Source organism: Haliotis rubra, unplaced genomic scaffold (assembly GCF_003918875.1).
Source record: "Haliotis rubra isolate DU_JTF1 unplaced genomic scaffold, ASM391887v1 Scf372, whole genome shotgun sequence".
In the NCBI taxonomy this organism is placed as follows: Eukaryota; Metazoa; Mollusca; class Gastropoda; order Lepetellida; family Haliotidae; genus Haliotis; species Haliotis rubra.
The window spans coordinates 409817-432969 of NW_025767049.1; the positions used below are offsets into that span (position 1 = coordinate 409817).

At 39.6% G+C, this 23153-nt stretch overlaps 2 protein-coding genes across 2 annotated transcripts in view; both read left to right on the forward strand.

Annotated features, from left to right (window-relative positions):
• Positions 1–23153, forward strand: part of LOC124286007 (sodium-dependent proline transporter-like) — a 61720-nt gene that overhangs the window by 35306 nt on the left and 3261 nt on the right. The window lies entirely within an intron of this gene.
• On the forward strand, positions 2983–22903 carry LOC124286009 (sodium- and chloride-dependent betaine transporter-like). The gene is made up of 11 exons (XM_046722330.1): positions 2983–3068; positions 15595–15820; positions 17021–17153; positions 18047–18350; positions 19016–19148; positions 19761–19895; positions 20677–20780; positions 21014–21138; positions 21322–21434; positions 21609–21740; positions 22676–22903. The coding sequence occupies exons 4-11, from the start codon at positions 18127–18129 to the stop codon at positions 22886–22888; spliced, it is 1179 nt and encodes a 392-aa protein (XP_046578286.1). The 5' UTR covers positions 2983–3068; positions 15595–15820; positions 17021–17153; positions 18047–18126; the 3' UTR covers positions 22889–22903.

The window sequence follows — 23153 nt, forward strand, 5'->3', positions numbered from 1 at the left end:
ATATCGGAACATATCCTCAAGAGTGAGTGAGTTATTATTTAACGTCACATCGGCAATAGTGCAGCCATATCGTGACGAGAACATTTGAAATAGAATATTTATAGATATTATAAAAACCTGCCGAGGAAGGACAGTAAAACAACTAAAATATCACAATTTGAAGTAAAACTAGCGTAGAAAGTTAAAACAAATAGCAGTATTTGGACAATACAATATAAAAAAGTGGCTAGAGATCGCCATCAACTGAAGGGAGATCACCATACTAGGGACCATGGGGACTGACATTACTTTTGCTACCTGCATGGACCCTAGCTGGATTTACACCATCCCTTCAGACAATGGCGTTGATGCTGACATTAAGCCATACATTAAAAACACAACAATACTACGATTAAAAACCTGGTACACTTAAATTGACTTCAAATGTTTTGGGACTTACATACCCTCGCAGGAGGACAATAATTTTACGCTACGTCAACCCCCTTTGAGGGTACAGCCACTAACAATCTCAGTTAATATCCTCAAGAACAAGGACCACGCCATCAAACGGGAAGCCACCAAAGTCCTGTCCACCAACAACAACAACTGGCGCCAAAGGATGCTTCAGGAAGCCATAGTCATACGGAGACAACAGCCAGTCATCAACCTTGATCATATGTTGACACTGGTTATGTACACGCTTTAGAGCTGGTAATATGGCATTAGTCTCTGCTGTATAAATGGACCCGTCATCTGGCAATCGTGAAGATATTGTACTGGACCCAATGACAGTAGCACACGTGGAGGCGAATATACTTCTTATACACATTATGCAACATTTTAGTCTCTGCTGTATAAATGGACCCGTCATCTGGCAATCGTGAAGATATTGTACTGGACCCAATGACAGTAGCACAGGTGGAGGCGAATATACTTCGTATACACATATGGAACTTTTCTGCAATCGCCGATTCAACACTATACGAATATGGAGACGTGGTGTTTTTGCATTATATATATTTGGATATAAAGGTAATGTATAATGTGACTGGATTCAATAGTATTCAGAAGTTCTGGGCCCCGATTTTTTGTATATTCTTCCTTTTATAAACGTACCGGGAAATGCTGGAGTCGTACTGTACTTTGCCGAGGCGATCGTGTTTTCTGTCGGTGTCCACAAAAGTGTGACATTGATGAACCCAAAAGATGTTGTTTACTTGGTGAAACGTGACGTGGATTTGGATGCATTATCAGAATCTTTGCCCATTGTATCCGATGCCCTAGCAACATGAACAAAGTCTTTCATTAAAATGGAATCGTTTTCACTATTGCAAGTACCAACTGTATCTGAGCAACCATAAAGAAGTTCTGTAAATCTAATCTTTACCACTGCCGGATGCCCCTTGAAACACTGTCGACAACCGTGAGGATGACACATGTACCGACTCTACTCCACTTCCTGTCTTCGTCTCGGTCGGCTTGACATAATGCCCTCTGGTACTTTGACGACCTGCAGTAACGGTCTACTCTCATTTGTGAGAACTCCCATTTGTGAGACTCACAGTTATGAGACAATGGAGTAGGTAAATAACAACGAAAACACACTATACTCCCCTGTTTGATAGAATTAATTCACCCTAGCTAATTACTGATTTACTATGTAACTGAATCTTGTGGAGGTAACTTAATGAAACTTCATAAGATAAATTGATTAACATTCTCAGGTAAATGTCTTTAATAATGAAACACTTTGTGTAGGTAACTTCGTGATCAAAGAGAAATTAATTTACCTACTCAGATTTACTCCGTCTCCGAAACTATTAGCTATAGTTTAAGAAATAACTCTGAAATAATCGTGATTGATTTATATTCCTACAATAGCTTGTTAGACACACGCAACTGTAAGTCTCTAATTATGACTACACTTAGAGAATAGTTGTATTTGATGTAATCTGTATATATTTATATGTACTTAAAAATATATTTATGCATTTTCATAAAATAATAATAAAAAATGTTTAAACCAAAATGACTTTCAAACTTCATAATAGGCAATAAAAATGTGTTATCATAATTACATATTCTTCTGAATAAATAAAATATTCAATGAACTATTTCTTCTGTGTAAATATAATCTTTGATAATCTATTTCATGAATCAACTCATCAATGAACTATGCCTCCTGTGGGTACTGGGCTGAGCTGATCCCACTTTCATTGTAGGGATGTGGAAACACCACCTATGTGCACTGAACCATTAATTAATGTGTCTCACAACTGGGAGTTCTCATAAAAGGGAGGACACCGCAGTAAATGAACATGACGAAAGCTAGTTTCCTTATCCCCCACAGGCATAAATTCCTGTTGAAAATTGACCGATTTGTCAGCTTATCGAATTCTTTCCCTCTAGAGAATCCAAACAATCGCAGTTGAATTTATACTGGGCAGCATTACCTGTGAACATGTATTCAGGAACTGTATTTTTCCTCATCTTATTTTCACTTCAGGAAGCGACAAGTCCTCAGACTCTCTAACAAAATTCACTATCAGAGAATGAGGATTCACGTCAACATAATCACTAAACAGCTGAAAGGAATGGAATTCATCACCTCCTTTCCGAATCCCAGACCATAAGTCTTCTTATCTTAATTTTCGAGAATGAATTCACGAGAATATATTATTGCCAAATCATGGAATCTTATTTATTTCATTATATGCATTTCAACATCATACTATTTATTCAAATATTGCCGTGTCAGCAACGACCCTAGTAAACAATACAAATCCGAAATAATTACATCTCCACCCCGAGTCAAGCTGTCAGCAGACTGTGAACATAAAGCTTAGTTTACATTCAACCAGTACATAAATATTTTCCACACTCATTTTCCTCTAACATTGCGAGAACTGGAGCCTTTGTAGAGCGACGCACCGTCCCGTGTCGCCACCTACAGAGGTATATATGTAGGTCGCTTTTGACATTACAGAACATAGTATGTTATGTGAATGCCCGTCTCGGTGACAAAGAATTGATATCAGTGAACAGGCACACTTCAGGGAAGGACAAACTACACTTGTTTGGAGGTTTAGGTAAGTTTTCATTCATTATTACATTCGAATTTCAAAAGAGGAGCATTTCAATGTGGGAACCAGCGACATATTTCTTGTGGCTTACTTGTCGGTCCTGTGGCGAAATGTCCTTATTCAAAAGAATGAAGATACTTTTAAAGGCGAGAGTTTATGGACGGACATATCCCGTCTCTATTTTGAGGAACAGGACGTTTCGGAGTATATTCTTAAAATTAGGAAACATATGGCTATATAAATACATGTATAACAGTGATAAGATAACAACAAGGGAAGCCAGTAGGTTATTGCCAACGGCACTGGACAAATAGAAGCTGGGGATTAATACAGGCATCAATGATGAGATAACAGTAGTGGAACTTAACAAGGGACGCCAATGGTTAAGCACAATGCCATGAAAGCCGGCACAGTTAAAACAATTAAATGTCCCAAGCGCTAGGCAGGTGTATTATTACTTGCGCTGGCTTTCATGTCATCGAGGTTATCGACTACAGGACTATTTATGTCTGGATTAATTCCTGGCAAATGTCAAATTAAATTAAATCCCCTAAAAGCTCCATGCCTCACCCACCTCCGTAAACTACTACAGGCACAACAGCTAAACGACATACAACATACACCTCCCATTACAAGCTACATTCACGACATACCCCCACCCACCACAGACACCATCCTAGACAACATTCTCCAGCAGTTACCAAAAACACCAACAAACCCACCATAACAAACATCACAAACAACTATATGAACAATAACTACCCAACACACACCCATATATATACAGACGCTTCAATCAACCCAAACAAGACAACTGGTATAGGCATACATGTCCAACACACACACACACACACACCCACCCCCATTACAACCAACCTGCACTATACAAACCACACCTCAATACATACAGCAGAACTAACAGCTATCCTCACTGCACTCCACCTAATACCTACCCTCCCACAAACTAACTTCCTAATTCTCACCGACTTACTAAACTCCATTAGGCAAATACATACCAAGTACTCCAAATCTAGCCCTGATCTCATTCATAATATCACAATCCAAACTGACTCACTTAAACGAGCAAATAAAAACATAACTTTCACCTGGATACCAGGCCATTCAAACATATTAGGAAACGACACAGCAGATACAGCAGCCAAATTAGCAACAACACACAAATCACCAAATATAAACTTTCACACATCCAAAACAGAAACTAAACAACTCATTAAATCAAATATTCTTCATACTGACTTTCAACACAACATAAACAACAACAAATCAACATGGGTTACTTCCATTATAAAATCACCCTTAAGGAAAATCCCTACATTCTCAAACATTAAAAATATTGACACGGCCATAAACAGACTTATCACAGGCATCACAAACCTCAACCACACACTTTACAAACAAAATAGACATGCAGATGGACTATGCACACACTGTAATACCCAAGAAGACATAAATCACATACTCATACACTGCCAGCTACAAAAGACAAACATTAAGCAACTACAAAACAGCATTCCCTCTAAATTTCACAATAACATCCCACTACTCCTCAACCCACACAACCCAACAAGTATCTTCAACGCCCTAACATTATTTCTACAAAACTCAAACCTTCTAAAAAGAATCTAGAACTCATTAATAAGCTACAGCCACCTCTCTCACCTCCCACTTACTGCAACATTCAGGCCAGCTTTAAACCTCAGTTATCCATTCTGCCCCCTACAACTTTAAACACGGCGCTCAATTTCATTTATCCATACTCTGCACACGCCACGCTCGCTCTCCCCTCCCGCTAATGTAAACAACCCGTCACAAGCCCATACTGCCAAGGTCAAGGTCACTCGCCAGCCAGCTCACTACCACTGCTCGTCTCTCAACCCGGCGTATGCTTCACCGCGCTTCCTTTGCTCCCCTCAGCCCCCCCCTCTCCCCGTCCAACTTAACCCACTTTTTTCATTCTTTATATAGCCCCTTATAAAACTTATGCAGCCTAACCACATTTAAATATCTGCCCCCTATGCTATACATGTTCAGTATTCACACACACCCGTCCCCCCACCCCCTTTTATGTCACCTATCGTTTATTTCAACTCTATCTCTTGCTTACCAACAATCACTATTCCTATTTATCCCTCCGTTCTCCTTTTTGAACTTGGCTTTTTATTATTTTTATCTCTATTTATGTTTATAAACGTTTTTTATTCCAAATTCAACTTAGGTTTAACGCCCCAGCATTTATATTTTTTGGGTAAGGTGGTTTATCCCTTATTAACATTTATTATTTATTATATTAGCTCCCACCTACCACGTCGGCGAAATTGGCTTACGCCAGAAGCCGACGTTAAACTTTTACTTTCGTCGTCGTGGCAAATGTCGGAAACACCCAATGACCACTATCAGCTTACTTACTATCAGTTTTACTGTGCATATACATATACACATATGTCATATCGCCTGTGCGACAATCGGTGAATTTCGGTTACTTTATCTACTTTAACATTTGCTACCCATATAATATTATCAAGTCATTCCCCTTAATCTTTCAATCATGATTTGTATGTGTGCAGACTATCTGTGTGTAACACTAATGTTGTGCACCCTTGTCGGACATATGTCAAAATAGGCAGAGTATGTCCATGAGAACTGCCGACCTATGCAGATTATGTCCGTGAGAACTACACACCGATGCAGATTGTTAGTCGCTCACTTCTAAAAGCAGACAAGACAGGCAAACAGGGAAGAGCCGACAGACATCGAGAAGAAAGCGGGCAAACCAGAAGAAAGACAAGCCAGGGGAGTTGAAGGAGGAACTGACCAGTCTACACAGCTATCTACTGCCAGCATCACTTCGCCTCCTTCCCCTGGTAGCCTCTGCCTGACTTGTGTGCAGGTCGTTCTCCGTGCCCAACAAGCCGTACCTTAAGCAAGAAAGGCTACCATTCTTTGTTGACACTACGTGTCGTGTTGTCCCAAGTGCTAAGGGGGTGTTACACGTGGTAAACGCTTCGATGTTTCAGCATTCCCCCCTGACACCTGGGTGCTTTGAATCAACGATGTTTCTTAAACATACCTGCACAATTTTTATCTCATAAACACCCTTCTAACAGCGTTATGGGACTAACTGGGTCTATTTCTAAGCATTTTCTGAAATATCATATCTAAGCATGTGAGTTTGTGTATTTCCGCACATCAACAAACGCGTTTTCCATAAAATTAAAGGTACTGTTTGTGTCGCCTTTTCTTCTTGTTCCTGAGGATGAACCATAATAAACAGGATCGCAACAATAGTCTCGGTTAGAAGAGTAATCGTATTTTCTAAATGTTCCTGAGCTCGCCAGTCTGTGTCTACTGCCTCTTTCATCATAAAATGGTAATGTACCAGATACAGTGAACAGCCATAGAAAATCATGTAGCGTGACTTTACAGTTGGTCCACTATATGTTCATTGGTTGGTTGAACATGGTTACATTATGATAAGGCAATGAACCATTAACATGGATTGGGTGTCTAATGACTATAATTATAATGAAATTATCTCTAATGCTTATCGGTTAACAAAAGCGACAAATTCTTGTCTATCTCCTAGACTGCACGCTGTTAACCTCTTAGGAATGAATGGCAGCATACAGTTATGACACGAATGCTCGAGGAAAGTCGAGGATACACCGTCCCACCGGGTGGACACTCAACAAACTCACTCAGTGGCAAGCCAATTGTGTACCCGATGAAATATCCAAGTGGCACTTGGTTCAACCCACAAGGGGGCATTGCATGTGGCAACATGTTTGTAACTGGAACGTCAAATCTGGAAATGCCGACTTCACCTCCCAAACATTTTGAAATCCCAATCCTAACCCCTGCCCCCGAATGCTCACAAAGCATAGGCGGATCCAGAGAGGGGTGGGGGTATTGTAGGGGTGTGCACACACACCTTTTGTCCTGAAAGTTTATTAAATGAAGTGTGTGCGCGCACGCACACACGCACACGCACACACACACACACACACACACACACACACACACACACACACCCTTTCTCAAAAGGCTGTATCCGCCCCTGCAACCTGACGATATAATCCCCGAGAGCAGATACAGTGTATGTATCTACAGTATTTAATCGCAAAATGCGTACAGTCGCAAGCAGCTGATCATTAAGGGATTGTAAGTTCCCCACGGTCCCTGTTATGGTGGTCTAACTTGGCCGCTAGTGATCTCTTGCCCCTCTTTGTCTTGTGCTGTTATTTCATATGCTACCATGGCTACGTGAAATGCTCGATTTTGATTGGTCAATCAATACAATTAGACGCTATCAATTTTGGATTAAAAATTCGTCTGATTTCATGACCGCTTCACTGCGCACGTATACAACACTGCCGCATCAGCTTGACCACCAACATGGCTAATATCAACACAACAGACGTGATGGAAATGCTGATAAAACATTTATTTCAACTCGAAAAATACAATTATTATATGATTTTTCCTCCACAATTATTAGGGAACCTCACTATCATATAACCTTCTATAATAAAAATATTCAAACACAATTACAATACACAGCCCCAAACATATACAAACAATATCTAACATGTAAATCAGAAAGCCTTGTAAATTTCATCCCTATCTATACAAAATGTGCAGCAAATCCTTACTAAACATTTACCTACCTGGTAAATGGTATATTTGTTTCCGTTTAGAATCATAAGAATGGGAAATTCGCACGATAACGGTCAGGCAAAACACAAAATTTATGCGACTCACACTCCATCATGTCCCGTTGCATCGTTCAAAAAATACATGTAAAAAATTGAACCACCAGAATTCTGCTCTCTGCCAGCTTCCCCACAAGGCTGTCACTGCTGGTGATCTATGTTCGTACACTTTGAAAAAAGTTTGGCCACAATCCAGTCCCAAATGATGAAAACAATGTTCCAAGGAATCCCAAGTTAGTCGCATGTACACAAATCAGCACTGTCACTCTTTTCGTCGCATGCCAGGGTGGAGGCACCTACAGCCTATGTAAATGAAATCATGATCCACACTCGCTGGTCATACAAATCTTTGAATAGTTACAGGTCGTTGGTCGATCAGAAAAAGGATCTATTCTTCGATTCTGCAGGGTTCAGATTCGACAGTCAGTCAAGTATTTTCCACTGTCACTCAAAATGTAAACACTGGCTGTCCACCATTTCAAACTGTTGCGTAACTGTCAACAACTACAGACTGCGCTTCCAAGAAATATAAGTAGGTCAGACGATTCCATTATAGTGTGGCAAGGGGGTTAGAGTAACGCGGCACGCAAAACAATAGGCTGGTTTCGGTCGTGTGGAGTTGGGTTTATATAAACCAAGCTCTTAGGTATTACATTATTGCATTGAATAAACAGTAGTTAGTTTTCTTTGGACAGAATATTATATATGTTGCAATGTTTAAATAAATACGAACGGCACCTTCCACTCCCTTCACAGACGAGTTCAATTCGCCTCTCGCACCATGCCGGATTTCGCAGTGTCTTCCGCAGAAGGAAGGAGTTCGATTTTAAATCGGTTATGATAGAATTGAGATAAACGCATTGTGTTGGAAAATTAGATGAATGCTAGGCAGAATTGATAGCCTCTAAATTAATCATTTGAAACCTCACCTTACGCGTTCGGTTCCAAATGAAATTTAGAGACTATCAATTCTGCCTAACATTCATCTAATTTCCCAACACAGTACGTTTATCTCCTAATTTATCATTTTAAAATGTTTAATGTTTCAACACATATTTGGTAATCTGATTACTTTACTGTTTGTCTCGCAACTATATGGCTGAGTGAGTGAGTGAGTTAATATTTAACGTCACATCGGCAATGTCTCAGCCATATCGTGACGAGAACAACTTTGACGTTTATATAGAATATGTATTTATTATAAACCCTGTCGTCAAAGGACTGTAAAACAACTAGACTATCACAGTTCGAATCAAAACTAGCATGTGAAGTTAAAACTAATAGCACTATCTGGACAATACATAATATAAAACAGCTTATAGATCGCCAACAATTGAAGGTAACTAAGGACTATGGGAACTTACATAAATGGCTGAAATATTGCCGATGTGACGTTAGATTTGGCCTTTTAGGTCGGATTTTCGTACACTAATATCCGAGTGCAAAACGGTTTTATCCTGTTCGTTACTGGCTTAGTATGAGTGTTGCGCTGGCTGGCTGCACCTCAACTGAGCTCCACACACATTGGTGAATAATAACTTTGTGCAGAAGAAACACGCAAGTATGAATTTTGACATGGAATAGCATAATATGACAGTGAACTTGTTTGTGGATTCAGATTTTGCAAACATTGACATCTTACAGTTTAATGACTGAAAAAGCTATATGTTTTGTTGAAGATTGCTGATAAAGTTGAATCAAGGATCATGAACTCTCAGCCAAGCCAGGCCAAGAACAATAGAGCGTGACAGTGTATGGTGACAGTCCTTTGTTCTGCCGAGTGTTCATGGTTACATCATTGCTGACTCACTGATTGATCTAGTACATTTCACCACAACTGAAGCATGGAGTTTTCAATCAGGCTGTTTATTTTGATTTTTTTTTTTATCTCTTCTGACATATTGTTCGTCATTTCTTAAGAATGAAAACAAAGTTTCCAGAGCTAAAATTCCACTTGAAACACTTTATACCTTGAAAAGTCTGGGTATTTGTAGAGTTAAGAAAACACGCCGTGGTTCCAGAGGAGCACAAAATAAATGGAATTCTTCAATTTCTACGGATATTCTCTCGACATACAAGAATTACAATCTTAACATTGGACTGTTAAATGCCAGATCTATAAAGACATGTGAACCTTTAAATGACAAAGCACGAACAATTCATGATCTTATTGTGGATAGTAAATTAAATGTTTTGGCAATTACAGAAACCTGGTTAAAAAGTGATGAAACTGATGCCTTGCCAATTTACAAACTTGTTCCAGATGGAAACAAACTTACTCACGTACCCCGATCTAACAGGCGAGGTGGCGGCGTGGGTGCTGTATATAATGATAGATTAAAAATGCTTCGTCTGACTGATGTTAGACTCTTTGATTCATTCGAGTTTCTACCGATTCAGTTCGTAACTGAAAATCAGTGTGTAAATGTTTTAGTTCTTTACAGGCCACCGAAACATATTCTTTGATGATTTCTCGGCACTTTTGGATACACTGAACACAGTTAATGGAAAACTGTTAGTGTGTGGGGATTTCAATTTTCACATTGACAATCCAAAAGATGCTAACGCAAAACGTCTGCTCTATATGCTGGATACCCATGGTCTCATACAAGGGGTCATATTCTGGATCTGGGGATCGTCCGTGAGCAGGAACTGGACATAAAACACATGACCTTTGATCACTCAGTCAAGTCGGACCACACATGTATTATCTTTACTGTTAACATCAGAGTCAAGAAAAGATCGAGGAATGTTGTCACGTACCGGAAATGGAAAAACGTTGACATTAAGTCTCTCGGTCAAGATATATCAACAGCATGTGTCAGTTACCAAGGCATGTCTGTTTTTGACGCTGTGGACATGTACGATTCACTGCTCCCACAGCTAGCGGACCAACATGCACCTGTCAAAACTTGTACCATCACAACCCATCCTGAGTCTCCATGGTATAATGATAACATCCGTGCTGCAAAGAGACAGAGGCGGAAGCTGGAACGTCAGTATAGGAGAACTAAATTGACCATCCACAAACAGATGCATAGTGAACAGTGTAATGCATTAGCATCACTGATTGAGGCTGCAAAAATCAGACTTCTATAAACATGCCATTAATACAGCTACTGGACAGAAGGAAGTGTTCAGAATTGCCAACAGCTTGTTGTTTAAACGGAACTCTCTTGTTCTCCCATCTCACACATCTATTGATGAACTGGCTAATCGGTTTTCGGGCTTCTTCACTGACAAGATCAACATCATACGCCAATCCTTCAAATATCACCATGATGCCGCGAAAGTTCCAGTAATCACGAACTCACTTCCTTTGTCCTCGTTTAGATCTGTGACGGAAGATGAAATGTCCAAACTTGTCTCCAAATGTCCAGCGAAATCATGTTTGCTTGACCCATTACCAACGTGGCTCTTGAAACAAACCATTCAATCTCTTCTTCCTATCTGGACATATGTCACCAACAGTTCGCTAAGCCAAGGTGTAATGCCTGATCAACTGAAGACAGCAATTATCACTCCCCTCATAAAGAAGAAGAATCTCGATCACGAATTGTTAAAACACTACAGACCAATATCCAATTTGACATTCATTTCTAAGCTGATTGAGCGCATTGTTGCTTCTCAATTCAGAAACCATATGAGCAGAAACAGCTTCTATGAAGAGTGCCAATCTGCCTACCGATCCTTCCACAGCACGGAAACTGCGTTGCTGAAGGTTCAGAACGACACCCTAAGAGGCATAGACACCGATGGATCTCTCAGCTGCTTTTGACACTGTTGACCATTCTGTGCTACTCTCTACACTTGAAAACTGGTTCAATGTCAAAGATCTTGCATTAAGGTGGTTTGTCTCCTACTTAACAGACCTAGGCCCCCTACTTTTCACATGCTACACATCTTCCCTCTGTGATATTGTAAGGTCCTACAACTTAAGTATGCACCTCTATGCTGATGACACGCAAGTCTACTTATCCTTCAAGCCATCTGACGCATCTTCAACCAAGTTCTCCTTTTCAAGAGTAGAAGAATGTGTTGATTGTATCAAGAGTTGGATGTCATCGAACTATCTTAAATTAAATGATGATAAAACTGAGCTCATTGTGTTCCACCCTCTTCGACTTCAGAAAAAGCTTCTGCTTCCACAGTTTTGCATTGGTGAATCTGCAATAAAAATGAGGCCACATGTTCGCAATCTTGGTGTAATCTTTGACTATGCCCTCAGCATGGAACCCCATGTTCGCAATGTCTGTCGCCAATGTTATTTCCATCTGTGCAACATTGATCCGTCGATGCCTGGATGTGAAATCGACTACAAAATCCTGCTCCTTTTTTTCAAGTTTCTAAACGGTCTAGCTCCAAAATACCTCTCGGATCTCCTTACACCATATCACCCAACTAGATCACTCCGCTCAATGGACCAGTCTCTCCTTGAAATACCACAAACTAGAACTAAGTCATATGGGGACAGGTCTTTCTCTAGAGCAGGACCCTTCCTCTGGAACAATTTACCATCCATCCTTCGTTCCGAAACAGAACTGTCAAATTTTAAAAGTGGACTCAAGACGCACCTATTCACCTCTGCACATGGATAAAGTGGACTCAGATAGCGCTTTTGAGCAATTACATTGATAAAAAGCACTTTACAAATATTTGTATGTATGTATGTATGTATGTGTGTGTGTGTGTGTGTGTGTGTGTGTGTGTGTGTGTGTGTGTGTGTGTGTGTGTGTGTGTGTGTGTGTATGTATGTATGTATGTATGTTACATAAAATGCTTGTACCAATAAAAACACACGCCGAGCATCTTATTATGATTCTTCGTGTCCGTGCAAGTTTTGTAGTACATGTATACCGTTAGGTCGAACCCACATGGCCTGCCGTTTTAAATGTAGTAATTCATATAATAATGAATAATTATTGAATTGATTGTGACAGAGAGTTAGATAGTATTTTAAAATAGCTGTTCTGAATTATAACCCATTCTATTTTTTCGTCCTGTGCTAATGACACATTATCACACATTAAATTGCTTTACCGCCTATAGAAATGGGGTCGATATTAGTGTCCTGCTGTCACTTATGAATAACATATTATATGGTATGAACAACTATTACAGTTTCATGATTATATACATGCTGATGAATGTATTCATCAGTAATAGAAGTCGAGTAAATTGTAAGGGAAGTCGAGTAAATGTTAATCAACAAGAAGACACAGTCATCAAAGTCCCCCGCAATGGCAAAATACTGTTCATAAATATGTGAACTAGTTATGACTATGTCAAATGTTTTGGCGTGTATATAGCAAACTAGAAAGAGAATATTGAAAGGTTTTCAAGTTCTGCTCCAGAAAGGTCAAAGTCAAAGTTGTTGCCAAGGAAATTAAAAAATACTTTATTCAGAAATACAAAGCTACCAAAAGGCTTCAGTACACCAGCATGCCTATCTATGTGAGAAGTTTGGTGACGAAAATTTTATATTGAACGGTCCGGAAAAGACGAATTTACACATACACACACACAGGCACGCACACACGCGCGCGTTGCGGGGGATGATGACCCTTGCACCTGATTAAGGTGACGTACACACAACGTAGGTGTACATGACTAGACTTGGCAGTTGTCATTTCACGGATGTAGTAAACAAGTCACGTTTGTGATAAGGTATTCCATACGCCTACTTGAGCTGTCAGTCCAGATTTAAAGAGGTCACCATGCGACGATGGCGCATTGTCCACAAAGAATACACTTGTGAAAATTAATGAAATGGTGAGGGCCCTCCGTTTTGCCTTCCTGTGATGAGAGAATCACGGTAAAGCAAGTCCTGCTTGACTGTATTGATTTTGCCAACGGAAGTGATAAATATGTCAGTGTAACAACGGTTAGAGATCTTTTTAACAATGTTAATGGTCGTTAAATTGTTGATTTTGTAAAAGACATAGAACTCATTGATATATTCCGATTGATATGTTTTGTAAGTTGAAGTATTTTTGGAATTAGAAACTGAGGTTGTTAGTTGCTGTGTCCTCAAAGGGGGGTTAAAGTAGTGTAAAATTAGTGTCCTCCTGAGAGGGTACGTATGTCATGAAACATTCAAAGTAAATTTAGATCTGCCACTATCTTTAATTGTAGCATATATGTTAATTTATTGTAATGTATGGCTAGACTTGTCTATAATTGGTAACATCTGAAGGGATGGTGTAACTCCAGCTGTGGTCCATGCAGGCAGCAAATGTACTGTAAATCGTTATGGTCCCTAGTATAGTGATCTGCCTTCAGTTGTTGATAGCCTGTTTACATTGTTTTGTCGACCATAGTTAAAATTTTATTGATTTTCATACTAGTTATAAATCTTGCCCTGTGATCATCTGGATATTGTATTGTCCTTTCTTCACAGCTTTCAGTTTGAAATGTATTGTTTAATATTATGGTAGAAATGTACAGCTTGATCAAGTCACAATATAGCTTGTGTACTGCCGACGTGACTTAAATTCCGCTCACTTTCTCATTGATCGAGGTCAGTGGTGAGTAGTGTAATTCTCAAACCTGATCCCTTTCCCATTAATCATTAGGTACGTTATATCACAAAGAACACATGCGTAGAATAATAATGAGTGAGTGAGTTTAGTTTTACGGCACACTCCGCAATATTCGAGCTATATGGCGGCCTTCTGTAAATAATCGAGTCTGGACCAGACAATCCAGTGATCAACACCATGAGCATTTATCTGCTTAATTGGGATACGATGACATGTGTCAACCAAGTCAGCGAGTTTGACCACCCGATCCCGTTTGTCGCCTCTTACGACAAGCATGGGTTACTGAAGAACAATATTCTAACCCGGACCTTCACGGGTGCATAGAATAATAATATAGACCTGGTGGTAACCTTGCTACTGTCACATTGAGGGGTATTCCTGATGGAATCTTATCATTTCTCTTCGCTGTAGAAAACACACCAATATTTGTATGAGTGAATACTCAATAGTGAAAACTATGAGAAAATGAACCACTTATTCATTTGTCATGACGAGAATCATCCCCAGAAACATGTAGTAACGTAAGTCCCTTTGATCCCTAGGAAGGTGGTCTAATTTTGGTCGTTCGTGGTCTATGGCCCCAGTTTTATTTCATACTAAATAAATATTATTCTAATAATATTCTAATAGTGAGTGAGTGAGTGAGTTGAGTTTTACGCCGCACTCAGCAATATGGCGGTGGTCTGTAAATCGAGTCTGAACCAGACAATCCAGTGATAAACAGCATGAGCATCGATCTGCGCAATTGGGAACCGATGTCATGTGCCAACCAAGTCAGCGAGCCTGACCATCCGATCCCGTTAGTCGCCTCTTACGACAAGAATAGTCGCCTTTCGTAGCAAGCATGTGTTGCGGAAGAAGTATTCTACCCCGGATCTTTACGTGTCTAATATTCTAATAAAAATGGGTTTGTTTTATACCTAAACCGATACACGATAAACCAATAAATGACATTGAACATTCTATTTTCCCGTCCTTTATAGACCGACTCATCGCTATAAGGCCGATGCCGATGCAGTGTAACAATTTAACTCACTCACCTACTCCCATCAGGAAACTGGAGCAATACGTGGACTCAGTGGATGATCCCATCTATACTGGAACTAGTATGTACATGTGTGAAGTATATTGGGGTAGGGAAACAGTTTTGAATCATGATCACAAGGCAGCATTGGTTCGTCCTTTACTTTACTGTAGATTTCCATTGTCATCACTGTAAGATTTACAGTTTGAATTCTGTATTATGCCACATTTTTGCAGATGATGTCAGACTCTGATGTAACTGCTAATGGCCCCAAAGATGCTTCACCATCCACCATCGCTGTAGGATTGGTGGAGATGAATGGGGACACTTCCGGCGGTGATGCGGGACACAAGAGAGAGCACTGGTCATCTCAGTGGGATTACATCATGTCTATGATAGGCTACTGTGTGGGATTTGGTAATCTGTGGAGATTCCCTTACCTCTGCAACAGAAATGGTGGAGGTAAGACCTAATGACAGCTGGAGTGAACCATAAAGATGCATTTCGTGACAAACGGATTTCCGATATTAGCCAACATCAAAAGACAGATTTCACAGGCTTCTCTTTTGGCTCGTGTAACAACCACTATTAAAAGATCTCATTTAAAATTACATTTGTATTCAATCCTAAACCTTTACCGATCTTCAGGCATTTTCTCCTGCCATGTTTGAAATACCCATTATGTCGTAAAGCGCACGAAAAATCTATAAATTATCATTACATTGAGCTTATCATTACTTTGAGGTACCAGATGAGACTGAAATACTGACCATAGCGCCCGACATCGAAGGCAATTTACATCACTGTAATACAAAGCGTTAACCCAGAGAACCTCCGAATCACCGTCATCATCACCTTACCACACTAAGCTTAAGTGCCAGATAAGACTGAAACATATTTTAACCCAACTGACAGCAAAGTAACATTCGACTGAAAGGCATAATAATAACAGAACGCATTCTGGTCATAGTGTAATGTCGCTGAACTACAGGCTGATACGTAAATATAAGAACCAGCAAACGAAGAGGAATGGAACTGTAGAAGTTCCTTGATTAACTTTGTGACAAAGGTTGCAGTGTAATTTAAAATCTACAATTCTAAAATTACAATATTTTGATACACATAAGGGAAATGAATTGTGGATGTCAATTCCTTTATCAAAAGGTGCAGCGTTACGGATTTCCGAAATAAGCTATAAAAGTACTTCAAAACGATGTGTTCCTCATAATAGACATTGCCTTCAATGTCACAAATGCCACATTGCCTTCAATGTACCAAACGGCAATGTCCAATTAAATATTCTAGATGCAGTGAGTGAGTGAGTTTGGTTTTACACCGCTTTTGGCATTATTCCAGCAATATCGCAAAACCAGGCAATAGCAACATATTGCAGATATCATCAGAGGCCAGCCAACAGCTACAAATTCCAGATATATATCATCAGAGTCGAGCCAACAGCAACATTTATCAGCAAACACAAAAGCAACAGATAATTCCTTTCTACTTTCTCAATTCTCGCCAAAATCTACATACCAAATCAATTCTAACGAGATGAATAGCACTAATATCGATGGCATATCAGATGGCAATTCTGTCAACATAAGTGATACTCAAAATATAACATTTTTAGCAACCTTAACTTGGGGTTAATGTTCTGTGCAGGTGCTTTCCTGATCCCGTTCCTGGTATTCATCGTTATCGCCGCCTTGCCCGTGTTTTACCTTGAGGCGTCTCTGGCTCAGTTCTCTGGCAAAGGTGCTGTACAGATATGGAATTTCTGTCCCTCTCCTCAAAGGTAGGTCTGTTTGTCCCATTTATTCCTACAACGTTAGTACCCCTGTATTCATAATTTTTCACAGGTGTCCGAAAGAAGCATTAAAACCCTTTGAACAAATCGAGTCTTCGTATTTGACAATTATATAGATCAATGCCATATGGTTTTAATCATAAAATGCGGGGTGCTGACTACATCTCTCTAACTAAAGAAATACCAACGTCAATGTATTCAGTTTGTTTCGGGCATCCCAAAGATGTAAGTAAGAGTAAGATATTTGAAAACTATGGAATGGTGCCAAACTCAATCCCAGAGACAAATCAGTGTACAGACATCATTTCACCTCAGTTCATCTATCATGGGAACAGGTTACAGAAAGTGGACATGGCAGCTCATGTCAACAGACTGGTGGTCATTTACTGTTGGTAATAGCAACACTGAGATATCGTCCAAAATATGAGTCGAGGAATAATCTATCAACTATAGACTTTGGTGTTTACATTGAGGTAGAACCAGCAGGCAATAAAGATGCCAAAGAGCATCACACAACTCTTTGGATATAGTTGTTGTTTTTTTAATCAGGGTTACAATATTCAGTTATGTCAACCTAAATGCTCAAAAATTGTATGGTCTACATGTTGAAACATTCGTTAATTTGACGCAACAGTTACAAATATTATGTTTGCTGCAGTTCAGTATTTTGTCTTACCCACGTGTATTTTCTGGTTCATAGCTGACTTTCTCCTGCGTCCATTTGTGACGGGTGCCACCAGTGGGCTAATATACCCCTCACTGATTCAAGAACAGTTAGCATCATTACCATTCGAGAGTTATTTATAAGCATATACAAATGATAAGCTCTGTTCAATACTTGTTTTGCAACACTTGTTCATCTTGATTATTCACCTTTGTAGGTATAGGTATTGGAACGGTCATCCAAGTTGCACTTTGTCAACCCTATTATCAAATCCTTCTGGCCTGGCCAATCTACTACATGGTGAAGTCCTGCTCCAGTGTCCTGCCCTGGACAACATGTGGTAACTGGTGGAACACAGACCTCTGTGTTGAGGACATCTCCACTTTGAAAGGACATTCTATGAACTCTACACACGTCCTGAACTACACGGACGCTGCAGGGTTCAATGGCACTGGCACCAGCATTGCAGAACTATGGAGAAACAAGACCTTATCACACACAGCTGTGGAGGAGTTCTACCAGTGGGTTATGCAATGTAAAAGTGTTGCATGATAAACCATGTAAAATAAGTACAGTCCCCGTAGGTATCTTGTCAGTCTGCTCAGTAAACTAGTTTGAGAACACCCCATTTCATGAACGTCTGTGTTCTCAACCGACTGTGTAAACCAAGGCGGGTGTCTTTATGTTCTGTGAAATGGCATTCCGTTGAAGCATGCAATATGTCCTCGTTGTCAGGGACCTCATATTTGTCCTCAAGCGGCGTGTTTCTCTATCTAACGTAAATGGGAGTGAGTAGAGTGGAATATAGAGTTCGTTGTAATATTTACAAAACTTGCGATATGTGTGTATTGATTCGACGTAACATGGACACATTTTAGTACTGCTAAATTATGCTCCATATTTAAGTGAATACGAAATGGTAAATTCAGATTACTGGAACTGTTCAGTGCCTATAACATTGTATCATATTCCAAGAGCATATAGACCATTGCTGTGATCAATGAAGTTGGCAATGTACGTTTAATGAAAGAACGCCAACCTATATTCAACTCAACGTCAAGAGATTCATGTGCGAAATGGAGAAATAACTCAATTCCGAATTATTCAAAATCGAAATAATATCACACAGTCTCACATACCACTTAAGTTGAAATCAATATTTTGAAACTGAAATACCCTCTTTCAGGTACAACGTCCTCAATATATCAAGTGGAATACACGAAATCGGATCTATTCAGTGGCACATAGTGGGGTGCTTATTTGCGTCGTATGTGTTGATTTTTCTAAGTCTGTTTCGAGGAATCAAGGCTAGTGGGAAGGTAAGACTAAAGCACCATAATCAGGTTGTTTTTGGTCCGTATGTTCACATGACTACAACACATTGGTATAACGAGTGAGATGTGACTGGCAACCTATGCTTGTTGTGGGAAGCGACTAAATGCATCGGCTGGTTGACAGCATGTCAACGATTCTCTGTTGTGTTGAGTGCTGCACATTATATCCATTGCCATTATATCCATTGCCATTATATTTGCTTTAGGCTCGACTGTATATATACTGCAAGCTGTAATAGAGTGAACAGCATGATATTCAAATGGCAACCTTGTCTCTCAGACAATACATCTCAATCTCCAAAACGTTCTTGCAGTCCAGACATTTGGACCACATAGTAAATGCATCTCACACTTATCTTAAACTGTATGATCCTGGAGCTACATTTCTCAGTATTTAATATGAAATACAGCAAAAATGAAATACAGATGGCTGCACATATGAGATCATTATTACCATGTTGGTGTATTCACATATGTAAAAAGTATAAAGGTCGATTTTTAAAAATAGTTTTCATGCAGTTAACTGCTCATATTTCTGCATAGATATCTTGCTGGTGTAACGACAGAAGACATAAACATTTCATTTGTTTTTTGTAGATTGTATATGTGACGGCATTGCTTCCCTACATACTGCTGGTGGCGATCTTCATTAGAACCTGTTCGCTGCCAGGAGCTGTTGATGGTATCCTGTACTACCTTAAACCTGATTTCAGCAAACTCCTCACAGGGCAGGTATGAATTGTTTGTATCATCAAACTACATAACGTCGTACAGGATGGAAACGTTTGGAACTTCAAGACGTCCTGTACATTTTGTAGGTATCCTGTAACAATTTGATGTCAGGTACATACAATGTCTATACAAATGCAAATAATCATCTTGAATTGTGGTTTGACAAAATGTTATATTTAGCAGTTACAATAGGGAGACGTTTTTACTACATTATTCAACATCTTTAACGAAGACTCATTATATACGCATGTAACCTAATTAAGCACCCCTGATATATTTCATTATAGTGATGTAGGTCACATTTCAGTTTGAAAGCGTTTGGCAGAATGCCGACCATGTGCATGTAAAGCATGCTACCCACTCGTATCATTAAAAGCTGTATCTTTGCATGTCCGTTCAAGGGTATGAAACTTGTGAATGTGCCATCCGTTTCATCCATGCACTTTAACTTGGCAAGGAGAAGACTTGCATTGGGACTGAGGTAGCAGATAGTGGGTATGCATGCAGCTGGCATGACATTCACGGCCATGGGCTGTCAGCTTCGTTACTGCCATTTGTTACTGTCGCCTGTATATTTATCCGTCATAATAATTACGTGCGGTGTGAAACTAAACCATTCACGTTTTGCATCGTTGTCTTTAGAAGCCAAGGTACTTATAAACACACATATGAAAAGTCTCATGAACTCATTCTTACTGGCCTGCCGCTACTGTAGGAAACCATAGTTTCTTGTCATAAAGATAATTCTACATGATTCAAACCATTTGCTGTATTGACACAGGTGTGGGTGGAGGCGTGTATCCAGGTGTTTTACAGTCTTGGTCCAGGCTGGGGGATTATCATGACAGCATCCAGCTACAACAAGTTCCGGGAGCCCACTTTAAGGTGATGAGGCTCGAGTCTCGAAAATTAATCTATCACATGAGCATATGTCAAGGACTGTTCTAACTTGACATCGTACACGAGTACCCAAGTCGTCAATGTTCACAGTGCCATTAAACAAACACCAACACATATACGTCCTACTTCGATAATACACCGAATCATACTGCCTAAACTACCATGTACACGTGTGTTACCGTATTCCTCTGATCTAAACAATTGCTCTTGTTATTCAGGGATTCCATTATTCTATGTACTGTATCAGAAGGAACGAGCATATTCGCTGGATTTGTCACGTTTGCCATCCTGGGTGTTATGGCTGAAAGAGTCGGGGTCCCAATATCTGAAGTCGTATCATCAGGTGAGAGTATTAAAAGTGTTACAGGTGAATCCCAATCTCCGTTTCCTAACAATGTAAATATGGTTTTAGAGACTGCACAAAGAATATAGCAGTATTATCATTTTGCTAACTGAGGATACTAAAACATTGAATATGGGTATACAATGTACCATGAATGACGAGTATAACATGATTTTTTCAAAGGACCAGGATTAGGATTCGTTGCCTACCCAGAAGCCCTCTCACATCTTCCACTTCCACAGCTCTGGTCCTTCCTGTTTTTCCTGATGTTACTGGCTGTAGGATTAGACTCTCTGGTGAGGCAATTTGTTATCTAACAAAATAACCATGATTTTAGAGTCTGTTTCCAGAATATAACCCCAAATACAAGAGAAATGACGTGGCCCATCTCGTCCTGGAGAGTGTTGTTGACGAATGATGCCTCAACCACGCTGACGATTGAAGAAGTAATCCATTTTATTTAATTGCAGTTTCTGTTTGTTGAGATCCTCTCTACGACGATCATAGATCAGTTCCCCACAACACTCAGACATAGACATGGCTGGGTCACAGGGGTGATATGTGTCATCGCCTTTGCTGCTGGTATCATCATATGTACACAGGTAAGATGTACTCAGTGCCAATATGAGTTCGGCATACGGATGCAAGAAAATAGAGTTTGCATTGACACTGTTCATGTTTCATGTGAATAAGTCTTAATGATAATCAAAAGGAGACGAAGGGAAGAAACACTTTTGTAGTGAGAAAAAACAAGTTGCCAGTGGCTGCAATTCTGTTTCTGGTTACTCACAGCCTGTGTTCTTTCACTGCTGAATAAAAGCAACAAAAGATTCCTTCAATTGCTCATATGTGCAGAGTTCCACATCTCTGCAGTAACTCTTTGTCAAGTCTTTGCTCTGGTCTTGAGAGTTGTAACCCTGATCAAACTAGGCGTGAGACGTATGACATGCTTTGAAAATCTTTGTCGAAGGTGCATGTTTGAATGTATTCAACAGAATATTGATCAACACAAATGACAAAATGACAATTGTAAAATTGAAGTCATCAGTCTGTGCATACAATCGTATCGTAGGGGCATTTGAAACTTTGATAAGGTTGAGTGAGTGAGTTAAACTATTACGTCACGTCAGCAATATTTCAAAAAGTTATGTACTAAGAATAAGTATATTTATACTTTTTAAAAAAACTGTCAGTGAAGGACAGTGTAACTACTAGATTATCACAAATTAATTAAAACTAGTTTAAGTTTAGTGTAAAATGCTAAATCATTTCAAAACAACACAATATGAAATCGGGCTATAGATTGCCAGCAAATGAAGGTAGATCACCATGCTAGGGATCACGGGGACTTACATTACTTTTGCTACCTGCATGGACCCAAGCTGGATTTACATCATCCCTTCAGCTGTTGGCGAATGTTGAGCAATTTAGCCATAAATTAAAACTACAAACATTCTACGATTAAAATTCTGGCAATGATCAACATTGATAAGGTTGATGAACTAATAAGCACAATCTACTCCTGTCAACACTTCAGGGCGGTCCGTACATCATGCAGTTGCTGGACTGGTACCTGTCAGCACTGTCGGTGTTCCTCTTCTGTACCCTGGGTGTGTGGCTGCTGTCTGGCTCTACGGTAATATTAAGTACATTGTGCAGTTATGTGTTTTGTGAATCGGCCTTGGTTACTGGAAGAAGGAAATATCTGTGTGTTGCCAATGGGATAATCAGGAGGGATGTCCTCGCATAAGAACATCTAGTTTAGATGTTTAGATATATCTTGTTTTACACCACTCTAAACGCTTAAGCAATATAACAGTAACATTATATCAACTCTATGCCATACAAATCACTGATTGAGGTCATGAACAGCTTCCATTTCATGTAAGTATATTAAAACACAAATAGCCTCGTGTTACCTGCTGATAACGTTTTACTTCAAACACTCATTTTGTTAATACATGTACATGTAGAAGGGTTCAACTTCAGTTCGTATAAAGTTAAAACTTCTGGAC

Bases quoted from the DNA above. Each gene is read 5' to 3' on its own strand.
- LOC124286009 (XM_046722330.1), top strand. From the start codon at position 18,127: ATGGTGAAGTCCTGCTCCAGTGTCCTGCCCTGGACAACATGTGGTAAC. The intron at 20,781-21,013 runs GTGATGAGGCTC...CTTGTTATTCAG, and splicing joins TTCCGGGAGCCCACTTTAAG to GGATTCCATTATTCTATGTA. The intron at 21,139-21,321 runs GTGAGAGTATTA...ATTTTTTCAAAG, and splicing joins ATCTGAAGTCGTATCATCAG to GACCAGGATTAGGATTCGTT.